The sequence below is a fragment of the Symphalangus syndactylus genome, chromosome 24 (assembly GCF_028878055.3).
Source record: "Symphalangus syndactylus isolate Jambi chromosome 24, NHGRI_mSymSyn1-v2.1_pri, whole genome shotgun sequence".
Lineage (NCBI taxonomy): Eukaryota > Metazoa > Chordata > Mammalia > Primates > Hylobatidae > Symphalangus > Symphalangus syndactylus.
Genome location: NC_072446.2, coordinates 34,412,863 through 34,425,151, shown reverse-complemented (window position 1 = coordinate 34,425,151; position 12,289 = coordinate 34,412,863). Strand labels below are relative to the sequence as shown.

Here is a 12,289-nt window from a genome sequence, read left to right as displayed (position 1 = left end):
GATGTCATGTTTTTATTTTGATTTATTTTTTATGTGCATGTCATGTCTTTCTACATGACTTCCCAAGGGTGGGGACTGTCCCCATCATCTATTCATTCAACAGACACTCATGAGTGCTTCAATGGTGGGGAATGAGATGAATGACCAAGTCCGTACATCCACGGAATTGCAGTCTAGACCTGCTTCATCCAGTATTAGCCAGACTGGCTACTGAGCGCTTGAAATGCAGCTAGTTCAAATTGAGACGGGCTGTCAGTGTAAAACACACACCATGTTTCAAAGATTGAGTACAAAAATAAGAATGTCAAATATCTTACTAATTCTTATATCGATTACATGTTGAAATAATGTTTTGGATATATTGGATTAAATAAAATAGATTATTAAAGCTAATTCCACCTATGGGTTTTTACTCTTTTCAATGTGGTCGCTAGAAAATTCTAGATTACATATATGGCTTGCGTTTTTGGCTCATGTTTTATTTCTGTTGGACAGCACAGGTCTTGTGGGAGCTGAGTTGGAAAACATTGATTTACCAATTCAGCGTTTATTAGTGTATTTAAGAGATACGTGGTCCCTGCCTCGAGGGCTTCAGATAGGATGGAGAAGGGGACAGACAGGCCAATGTGGAAGTAAAATTTACTGTGATAAATGTTTGAATTGGTCCATATTCCAGGACTCTGGGGACCTGAAAAGAAATCAAGAAAGGCTTCACAGAAGAGGTGACTTTGGTGTTAAGCATTATAGGGAAAGAAGAGGAGGGGCACTCCAGGCTCAGGGAACTACACACACAAAAGCCAAGAGGTAGACAACTGCGCAGGGTGTTCTGGGGATACAGGAAGTTAATTGTGGCCCAAAAACAGATTGTTGGTGGAAGGGGCTGGAGATGGAGCCAGACTGTGTAGGACCTTGAATGCCAGTAAAGTTTAAACCCAGGGACAGGGCTGAGGCTCAGGAAAGACTCCTAGGCAGGAAGTGGGGGGTCCAGGTGTGAGCGAGCTCACCTACCCATCTCCCTCCAAACTCGTAAAGGACCAGACCAGACCTAGTTGGAGTGTGAAAAATAAACTATTTTATTTCAGTGTTTGCTCCTTGCGGTTCAGAAGCACATCTACTGCCTGCCTGGAACCCAAGGCTTTTATAAAACCGTAGAGAAATAGAGCTCTATGTATAGAGAAAATATACATGTTGATTAATTGTGTGACTCTTTCCTGTGCAAAGCAGAAAGTTCTACATGCAACAGCATGATTCTCTCCAAGTCCTTCTCTGGGATTTGGGGGGCCCTGGAGGCTGTGATCTCACCTCCAATAGCGAATCCCCCCTTTTTCCATCCCGAAGGAGGCCCAGTCATGTAGAAAGAGCAGGAGATAAAATCAGAGCTGACAACTCATGGGCTCCCCAAGCTTCCTCCGGGGCAGGGGCTTTGTTTGGGGGCCTTAGCCCTGCAAAGAAGGGGTAGCTGGGGTGCCAACCTTGTTGGTTAGTGACCAGCACTGGTAGCTAAGGCTGTTGGGAAGTCTAGGCATTGCAGCGGGCAGGCTCATGGGTAGGGCAGGGGTGTCCAGGACTCTTCTCGCCTAGAACTGGGGTCTGAAGGGTGGTACCTGGGCACAGGAGGGGACCAGGACAGGGCTGGGGACAGAAGGTGGTCACAGTCATGGTTTCACTCTCAGAAATATCCTGGGCCTATGGCTTAAGGCTTTATGGAGCAGGGAGTGGACCTTGTGGTTATTTACAAGGCTGGGCCATGTAAAAGCATTGCAAACATGGAGCGGAGAGGATCCTTGAGATGAGCTGGTTCAATCACTCCTCTGACCAATAAGGAAACAAAGGCCCAGAGAAGGGAAGGCAGTGCCTGGCCAGACGTGGGGCCTGAACCCAGCCAGGGCTCTGACTCCCAGTCCCCCAGTCCCCTCTTTACTTCCTTGTCTCAGCTGAGTCTTTTTTTGATCAGGTCCCAGACAGCCTCTCCGACAGTCTCAGGTCAGGCTGGGGTTAGAAATGGAGAAGTGGACTCAGAGTCAGAGGCCCACACTCTGTTCTTGGGCCTTCACATTACCCAGCCTTGCTAATAATCACGAGGCCACTGCTGCGGAGGGGGCTGCCTCCTCTCTCTAAGCCTCAGTCTCATCCTGGAAGCAGCGCCCACAACAGATTCCCATGGTGATTAAGTGGGTTGGTGGCCCCGTGAGCCCCAGCAAGTGTGGGAGGCACCCAGCACATAGTAGGTGCTTCACAATGGTGAGGTTGAGGGGAAGGGCCATTAAGCTTGGGCTGCTGGGATGTGGAGGGGACCTTGGGCCTATCACTGTCCCCACCCAGCTCTGGCTGTCCCAAGGGCCCCTGGAGCTGGGTGCAGTCATGGGAAGAGGTACAGGATGCGGTCTAGGGAGCTGGATTCCCTGATCCAGCCAAGGGGCATGCTGTCCCTTGTTTGCCTGCTCCAGGGGGCTATGAAGTAGATCAAACAATATGGCGGGTGGTCAATGGCTTTCCAAAGGGCATCTGGGCAGGAGAGGGAATGTAGGTCTTTCCTCTCTCACCCCAGGCCCAGTCAGCCAAGGTCAGGGCTCCCACTGTTTCTGGCACAGAGCATTCCTTACAGCAAAGGGGGTGACTGGGGACCCACAGGCTCAGGAGGCTGAGATGGGCCAGGGACACATTCCATTTCCGAGAGCCCCCATAGGCTTCCCACCCTGCCCTGGGATCTGGGGCCCAAGAAGGGGCATATTTTGCTCACTAGCTTGGGATAAGGATTGGGATCAAGGTGGGGGCACTCAGCAGGCTGGGAGCAGGGGTCCCTTAGGCGGGGCCAATGATGATATTCCGGAAACCCTTCACAGCCTTCAGCTTGTCGCTCTCGAAGTTCACCACCAGCTTGTGGAGGCCCATGTGGAGCGGCAACAGGTCCATTCTCACCTTAACTTCCTCCCCTGACTCCACGGGGTCTGGGCTGCAGTGAGAGAGGGGGTGGTGAGGAAAGGGGCCCAAGGCCTGGCTCCCCCATGCTGGGGTCCAGCCAGGAAGTCATGTGACCTCCAAAGATCAGCACAGCGTGTCCGTGAATGGGCCTCATTCTCGGCCCTCTGCGGGGCCTGGACAATCTGCCCTCCTAGAGTGAACAGTGCATGTGCACACATGTGTGTCCATGTGCATAAAAGCAGATGGTGCATTTAGGGGCACAAGCGGATATGCTCAGGTAGCCATGTGTGTGAAAATGTATTGAGCTGTACATAGGTGAGCTGTGCTTTTTACTGTATATAAGTTACATTACAGCGAAAAAGTAAAAAACAAGAAGTGTGTGCTTGTATATATGTGTGTAGCTAGGTATCTATGTGGAAACACCCACGCATGCATATGTATGTGCATGCACGTGTGTGGACATTCGGAGGGCAGATACCTGTCTATGTGAGGATGGATGTGTCTGCAGGTGAGCGCCTACTGACGGATGATGTCACTGTGGAGGTCTGTGGCAGACATGTGCATGGGTGGTGTCAGCATTGAGAGAGAATGTGACGGTGGGAACTCTAGCCCCAGGGTGTCTGGGAGTGGGCACAGGTGTGTGTGGGAGATGAGAGGAGGGGATTTTCAGCCAGGACTTGGTGCCTAAGGACAGTCTCTACCCCCATTGGCATCTGCCCGCTTCCCCCAGGCCCCAAAGCTAGAGCAGCCAGCACTTACATCTCCACCGTCTTCTGCTCCTCAGTCAGGCCAGCCCCCTCTACAGTGAAGGTGCAGCCTGCCAGGGCCACAGGGAGCGGGTTCCGCAGGGACACCTCGGCCACCAGCTTGCGTTTCTGCTTGGGCTCCCCAAGGATCTGGAAGAGGGCATGGGGCAGATGTCAAGGGCAGGTGGGATCCAGGCTGGGCTCTCTGCATTCACTGCAATTTGGCCCAATATTTGCTAAACAAAGCTGTACCCAGGTCTGCCACGATCACTCCCCTCCCCCCACCTCTGTGCCTCAGTTTCTTCATCTGGAAAACACTGATCATGCTACCTGCCCAGGTCTCCTGTATGGAGCTGCAGTGAGGCTCCACGTGACCCAGGGGATGTCCAAAGTGCCTCCCTTGTCCCAGGGTCTGGAGGGGAAAGATCACAGGCTTTTGAGCCAGGCTGATCTCTGCCTCTTCTTCCCTGTGTGACCTGGGGAAGTTACTCTCCACTCTGTACACCTTGGATTCTTCATGGGAGAGAAATGCCTGACTGAGGGTTCTTGTGAGGATTAACTGAGCTAATATGTGCAAGCTTCCAGCAGAATGTCTGGCACACTGCTCACTGTCTCTCCCTCTGCTGTTTACCATTTAAATGTAGTTGTTGCCCTTAGGGGTTGTGGGCTGCGGCTCCTCTAAGTGAAGGGCTATAATGATGATGATGGTGATGATAAGGACAGTTAGCTTTCAGTGAGCCCTTATCATGTGCTGAGGATGGTTCTATGTGTTTCCTGTGGATATGCTTTTAATTCTTACAACACCCCTCAGTGCTATTATTAACCCCATATGGCAGATGAATAAACTGAGGCACAGAGGGGCAAAGTCACATGCCCAGGGCTGCCCTGGTACAAACTCAGGCAGTGAGACTCTAGTCTATGCCCTTCGCTCCCCCACCCCACCCTGCCCCACCAGTGCCCAGTGCCTGGGGTTTCCAGCCTTAGTAGTATAGCATTTGAAGGATTCACGACTCTAAGATCCCCAAATTCCATGACCCTATCACTCTGAGATTTTCAGATTCATTCCTAGAGGCTATGGGTCCCCAATTCTCTAGGCTTCATGATGCTTTTCTTCGATGAGGCTAGGATTTGAGGATCACTAAGGCACCAAAGGCCTGGAGCTTGCAGGGATGTGGGTGTGTGGGGTGGGGGTAGGGATCTGCCCTGTCCCCGGCGCTGAGCTGCCCTGGGACCCTGCCCCTTGCCCAGCCTGCCCTTACCCGGATCTTGATTTCTGGGTTCTCCAAGTAGAGGTCCCTCTCAGCCAGCAGGTAGCTGTTGATAACTGGCTCCACGAGGAGGGCCCGCACCTTGATGAGGTTGGACTCCGTGAGGCAGTCACGGTATTTCTCATAGAGGATGCAAAGAGGAATGCTCTTCTCTGCAGAAGGGGAGAAAGGAGGGTCCTTATGATTCAGAGTCACCCTTCCCAACTCTCTCGCAACTTCAAGAGGCACAGAGAGGGGAAGGAATGTGCTTGGGGTCACACAGCGGGGGAATGGCTGGGCGGATCCCTGAACCCCCCACTGTGGCTCCAGGGTTCCCAGGGAGGAGCTGGAGAGTGGATGCTGAACAGCGGGTAGACGACGCACTTGGACTCCCACGGGCCTGGGTTCTAATCCTGCCTTTGCCTCTTCTAACGGGTGACCCCGCGTGAGCCACTCCACCTCCCAGGTCCTTGATGTTTGGATCTGAGTGGCACAGGCACTCCTAAGGCTGTGGGAGGATGAGCTGAGCGAGTGTCCTGGAAGAGCCTGGTACACTCAGGACTCAGGGTGTGTGAGCCGCGGGCCCTTCATCCTGGGGAGGATCAGAGCCGACATCTGCTTGCTGCACCAGGCACTGCACTTCCCACGGCGGGCTCCTACTTCACCTTCATGACAACCCTAAAAGGCTTGTACTTGTATTACCACCCAACTTACAGATGAGAAAACTGAGTCTCCAGCAGGTGAAATAACATTGTCCTAGGTCACACAGCTGATATGTACTGTGCAGGCATCTGGACTAATAATCCAGATCTTAGAGTCCAACAATGTGGTCCACACTCACTGAAGAATGCCTCTCATGGACGTAAGGTCATTTCCCTCCATGAGGCTCATGATGTTGTACCCGTTGCACAGATGAAGAATCACCTCTGCCAGTAAGTGCTCAGATTGGGAGACTTGCCTCTGGCCCTGTCTGGCCACTCACCGGCTGTGTGAGCCTGGGGAGATGACATCCCTCTCTGTTTCCCCTCTGTTTCCTCTCTGTTCCCCAGATCTTATCACCTGCTGGGCAGAGGTAAGACCAAGGGTCATTGCAGAGCAAAAGCCGCACAGTGATGTGGGGATGAGAAAGAAGCTGGCAGGAACAAACCTACCCACTGAAGTGTGGTTCTTAGCCCCATGTTTCGGAAAAGAACACGGAGGCTGGAGGATCTTAGTAGTTTAGCATTTTAAGGATTCATGTAGTTTAGCATTTAAGGAAACAGACCTGGGGTCTGTTTGTAGGAGGCAGGGAGGAGCAGTAAATGAATACAAGTAGTTGAGTGTAGTGGCTCGCGCCTGTAATCCCAGCACTTTGGGAGGCTGAGGCAGGAGGATTGCTTGAGCCCAGGAGTTTGAGACCAGCCTGAGCAACACAGTGAGACCCTGTCTCTATAAAAAATACAAAAATTCAAGCCGGGAATGGTGGGGTGAGCCTATAGTTCCAGCTACTTGGGAGGCTGAGGTGGGAGGATCGCTTGGGCCCGGGAGGTCGAGGCTGCAGTGAGCCATGATTGCAGCATTGCATTCCAGCCTGGGCAACAGAGTGAGACCCTGTCTCAAGCAGGGGAAAAAAAAGAGAGAAAACACAAACAAGATCATGCATATTCAATTCTGGCCAGATACAGTGATGTGCTGTGGACTCTGAGTTTCAGACCTGAGTCTACTGCTAAAGAGGGAGATTGGCAAGGCTTAGGAGGCCAGAGGCAAATCAGCACCCTCAGAGACTTTCCCCAGGAGGTCACCTGAAGGACGGATTGAGACCCGAGGAGACAGTCACTTTCTCACTGTGGGATTCAAGGTTCAGGCTTTGACCTTGAACCTTTGACCGTGAACACTGGTGGTCCGCATCCCCCTCTTTGGAAAATGCTGCCCCGGCCTACCCACCCCTTTGGCCTTTCATTCCCTGGGTGGATCTGCTCCAACCTCTCATCAGATGACGTGATCTGGGGAAGAAAACCAAACTTTTGTGCCAAAAAGGACAAAAGAGGGTGAAAATTACTAGGTCAAGACCTGGTGGTGCAGAGTGGAAAGTCTAGCTAGCTCCACAGGAAAGAGGAAAAACATTATCCTCCGGGAGCTGGGAGGATGTGGCCCAACTGTCGACTATTCTAGGAGGTGGAGGCCAGGGCAGGGCTGGACCTTTCAAAGTCTCTGTCCACAGGCCAGTGGCCATGGCCTTGGTCTTGGGCCAGATGCTGGCTGGGAAGAGGAAACCGATATGGTCAGTCTCAACCATTCTTTAGACAATTTGCCCTGTTCTAGAAGGTTACTCTGGGGACAGTCACCGAGGCCACATTGGCTGCATTCCTGTGACCCACCTGGAGGGATGAGGGAGGTGAGAGCATGAAAGGGTGGAGGCAGGAAGAAGAGAGAGAAGCAGCAGAGAAAGGAGGCAGGGGTGGGGGCAACTGGATTCCTTTCAGCTGTCCAGGGCCTGGCTTCCTGTCCACCAGCACGTGGAAATTCCCCAGATCTTATCGTCAAAGAATAACAAGTAACTCAACCACAGTATGGGGGCTTAGAGGGAACACATCTCAGCTTGAGCTTGGCATTGGAGGTTCCAACAGGGGACTTGGACCAGCCTCACTTTCCAGCGAGAGGCCGATGCCCAGCACCTTCTGTCCTCCCCTTCCCCTCCCTGAAGGCTATGCCTCCAGTGGGTCCCCAGCAGGAGGGACCCCCTCTGTGGTGAGCACGTTCCTGGGAGGATGAGAAAAGCCAGCACGCTTGGCTGATGCCAGTGCAGAACAATGCTCTCAGGGTCCCGATGGTGTCTTAGAGGTGAGGGCTGACGCCACAGAGGCCTGGGAGGAGGTGATTTTGGTGCGTCTGGCCCAGGCCTGGAGTTCACCTCATGCCACTCGTTCTAGGAGAGACACTTTCTCCCCTTGGAGCAGCTCTGAGCACGAGAAGTAGCTGGTGGGTGTGCACTGAAACGATGGGACTGGGTCTCCAATGTGAAGCCCAAGACTTCACCACTGCTCAATATATCCGTGTAACAAAACGGCACTTGGACCTCCTAAATGTACACACACACACACACACACACACACACACACACACACACAGAATGGGGCTGGAAGGGCTCTTAAAAGAGGAACCCACCTTCCCCTTTGTGTGAATGGGGAACCCACAGCCTTGGTGGAGGAGAGGAATACCCAGGAGCCCACAGTCAGGCAGCAGGCGGCAGCAACTAGAACTTGGGTGTCCTTGTGTCCTGAACCCCCACACGCCTGTAGAGATGGATCCTGTCCCGGACTCTTTGGGCCTGGATGAGCAGCGAGGGCCGGGTCCTTTCTACACCACCGAGGTGTCAGGGACACAGGAACCCCTGAGCCCAGGGCTGACACCACTGCCTGGGACAGAAGGTGTTCAGGAAAGGTCCACGGGCTTCTCGCCTCCCCACGCCTCTTAGCACTCGTGCTCAGGGAGGAGTGAGGGCCCCACCACGTGCTGGTGCTGCTGTGCCCTTTCCAGATACCTCCTGAGCACGCATCCTCTCCCTCAGTCCTCACGGCTGCGGGCGCATCAGGCAGGCATGTCATCACCCCATGTAACAGGCGAGCAGGACCTAAGACTCAGCGAGCATGTTCACCGCGCCCAAGGTGGTGCATTCAGAGGGCAGCAGAGCTGACATTCAAAGCCAGGTCTTCCTGGCCTCGGGAAATGTCTTTTGACAGCTTCAGTGTTGGGTCCTGCCCTGGTACCAAGAGGATCTGCCCTCTGAGGGCCTGGCCCCTGCTGAGGAGTCTGCCCAGGGCCTGGACCCTGCTGAGGAGTCTGCCCAGGGCCTGACAGTGGGTGTGCCCAGGGGGTGCAGCTTCAGGAGTGCCCACGGTGGGCCCAAGATAGAAAAACCAAGAGGCAGCAACTGTCAACACTGCAGACGCCCCGCCCACAACACAGACCTGCTTTCTTAGGAGGGTGAAAGCTGTGCCCCAGACAGCAGCCCATGGGCGCCAAGGGTCCAGGCACCGTCAGAGAGGAGAGGGACGATCACTGGTTTGACAGGAAGGAGTCCGGGGAAAAGAGACGGGGAAACAAACTCTGTAAACACAAACCATGCCCCACCCGGGGGCTCTCCAGCATCTCCAGGTGTGGCCACACTGAATCCCAGGCACGAGTGCCTACTGTGTGCACACTGTCTTACCCCTGACCGTCCTGCACTGTCGGATCATGACCCCCAGGAGCCTGATGGGGACACTAAGGTGCAGGGGGGTGGCCATTTGCTCCGGTGACACAGCGAGATGCTGCCCAAAGATGATGTCCTACTTGATTCTGCTGCCCCTCAGAGGATGGCCAGTGTCTCACTCTGCAGCTCCCAGGTCCTCTCCTAGCCTAGAGACCCCTCTGCCCTCCTCAAGCCTGCAGGGCTCCAAAAGGCAGAAAGTGGGATGGGGCTGCTAGGTGGAACCCTGGGCTTGATTCCTGGTCCCGCACTGCCTCGCTATGTGACCTCGGTGGCCACGGCTCCTCTGAGGGCCTCAGGCTTATATTTAGGAAGATAACCAGGCACAGTGACAAAGCCAGACGGTGGAAGGGACCCAGGGGACAACCACTGTGCAGATCTCCATGCAGGAAGCCTGGTGACAAAGTCTTGGCTTGGGGCTGGGTTGGGTGGTCTAATGACACCATGTCACAGCGAAAGGGATCTGCCTAAAAAGGCAACGAGGCTGGTGCTGGGGACACTGGAGAGGGACAATCAAGTCCAGGAAGAAAGCACTTCTCCCTGCAGAGGCCTGGACGCTCCCACCTTTGGCTCGCCGATCTGCTCTGCCCAACATAGCAGCTTCTGGCCACATGTGGCTATCTAACTTTCAACACAATTAAAACTTTAGTTTTGGCCAGATGCGGTGGCTTACACCTATAATCCCAGCACTTTGGGAGGCCGAGACAGGTAGGTCACTTGAGGCCAGGAGTCCGAGACCAGCCTGGCCAACATGGTGAAATCCCATCTCTAATAAAAATACAAAAATCAGCTGGGCATGGTGGTGCACGCCTATAACCCCAGCTACTTGGGAGGCTGAGATGGCAGTGAGCTGAGATCGTGCCACTGCACTGCAGACTGGGCAACAGAGTAAGACTCCATCTCGAAAAAAATGAAAAACAAGCAAACAAACAAACAGAAAAACTTTAGTTCTGCAGTTGCACCAGCCACATTTCAAGGGCTTAGCAGCCACGTGCAGCCGGTGGCCGCCATGCTGGATAGGCGGTGCAGACTCAGCATGTCTCCATCACTGTGGAAAGTGCAACGGGCGCTTTCCAAGGCGCTGGGCTAGAGCCTTTTCCCTGAGGCCAAGAGCAACCAGAGGTGCAGGAGGGGTTCTCGAAGGGTCCGTGGAGAGAGGCTGCTGAGGCCTGAGGGGCTGGAGACAGTGGAATTCACCGGGAGAGGGCAGCAGAGGGTCTGTGAAAGCAGTCAGGGGTCACACGAAGATGAGGTGAAACCAAATAGTATAGCTGCTGAGAGGACAGGTTTACTCCTCAACTGTGTGACCTTAAGAAAATTACTTAACCTCTCTGTTCTCTGTCTCCTCATCTGGAAAACGGAGCCATGTTAGAATCCACCCCTCACTCTTGCTATAAGAATTAAGTGGGTCGATATTTATAAAGTGCTTAGGACAGGGCCCGCCCCAGAGTCGGTGCCATGTAAGTGTCTGTGGGGTGAAATCACACATGCTAAGCGGTTAGGTCACTACCTAGCACGTTGTCAGTCGGCGGACAACAAATGCTCCAGGAACACAGGGCCTTACCAGAGAAAGGCTCCAGGTTGAGGTTGAGCAGGTACTTGGTGCCACACTCGGGCCCCAAGATCCCGTTGTAGCTGACGGTGCGGGCACAGAGCAAGAGGCGGCAGACGTACTCCTCAGCGGTGTTGTTGGTGATGTGGGCAAAGACATCAAAGTCACTGCCCATGTTCATGCTCTGGCCCACCCGGATCCGCATGGCCATCCCCGTCTCCTCCTTCTCGGCCAGTTTGTTCAGGTGGTTGGCCCTCGTGAAGGCCTCCCTCTCCTCTGAGGACCCTGTAGGGGTTGGGAAGAGAGCCTCAATCACAGCTGGAATAGATCATAGGAAGGGGGCTGCAACAGGGTGAGCTGGCTTCACAGAGGCCTGATGACTCAGGGCAGCCCTGAAGGAGTCCCTTCTCTACATTTCTGGGCCAGGAGGCCCAGCATTTCATTTATTTTCCACTAGTGAACTCCTGTACATCCCTCAAGACTCAGCCCCAAATGACACCTCCTCCAGGAAGACCTCTCTGACCACTCCTTCCCCTGTGTTGTTTTCTGTTTCAAACTTACCTTCTTGAGCTGCTCAAGGGCTAAGGCTGTGTTTTATTTATCCAGTGCCTACAACAGTGCTTGGTGCATACTAGGCACGAACACAGTGCAATCTTTCTTACCTTCAAGCATTTACACAGGGATTACTTCTACCTAAAATCCTTTCCCTCCCTGTCTCTGATTGCTCCCTTCCTTATATTCCATTTGCCTCTCTCCTATGCTCCTTTGATTTTTCTCCCAGTGTTGTTGGGTGCATATCTATTTCTTCTCTCAAACCATCAGCTCGAGACCTTTCAGGGGATAGGGAGAGCATCATTTCATTCTGTGTTATCCCTTTCAACTAGAGTATGGCCAGGCGCCCCTGGAAAGTCAGCGAGGGTCAGGCCAAGGCAGGAACTATGGTTTCTTAGTCCCCTCTGTGAGCCCTGCTATGCTTAGTAGTTGCTTAGAAATTATATACCATATTGAACTGGCTGTTCGATGTGCTCAAATCCAATTTTTAAAAATAAATCAAGTCCTTTCCCCCACAACTGATTTAACATCAGTAGCAGAGAACTCTTTCCCTATATGAATAATCCTCTACCACTCTCCCTCAACATGTTTGCTCCTGTTTCTAAGGAATTGCTTAAGATGGAGTATCGCCTACAGGGCCATTGCTGTACGTAGGCTACCAATTAAAACACACACACACATACACGAGCCTGCTGGGCTGGGAAAACCGGGTGCTTATCTTCAAGGCCGTGTTAAAGATCCTGAGGGCACATACCCTCTGGGTATTTGTAGGTGTGGGTGATATCCTCCCGCTCATCTCGGCCCACGCTCTTAGTGCTGATCTTCAGCCCAACAATCAGGGAATGGTTGATGGATTTGTGCACAGACCCATCGTCCTGCTGGATCCAGTCTACCACGTCGGCATTGACCTCCGCAAAGACAAAGGGCGCATCGTACTTGGTGCTCAGGTCGCCCTCCTTGATGGCACGAACTGGAACTGGGCCACAGCAGTACGTCCCTGGCAGGGGTAGAAAGGGGAAGGGACGGGCCTGGGTGAGGGTTG

General features: G+C 53.3%; 1 protein-coding gene across 2 annotated transcripts in view; it reads right to left on the bottom strand.

The window, feature by feature from the left end:
• Window positions 1–1,049: 1,049 nt before the first annotated feature.
• Window positions 1,050–12,289, bottom strand: part of TGM2 (transglutaminase 2) — a 37,138-nt gene continuing 25,898 nt past the window's right edge. For both annotated transcript variants that reach the window (XM_055265816.2, XM_055265818.2), the window contains 5 exons: window positions 12,002–12,244; window positions 10,708–10,980; window positions 4,928–5,088; window positions 3,682–3,818; window positions 1,050–2,953 (listed from right to left, as the gene is read on the bottom strand). In XM_055265816.2, coding sequence (XP_055121791.2) covers window positions 2,803–2,953; window positions 3,682–3,818; window positions 4,928–5,088; window positions 10,708–10,980; window positions 12,002–12,244 — 965 coding nt within the window. In that variant the 3' untranslated portion in view covers window positions 1,050–2,802. The remainder of the gene's footprint in view (window positions 2,954–3,681; window positions 3,819–4,927; window positions 5,089–10,707; window positions 10,981–12,001; window positions 12,245–12,289) is intronic.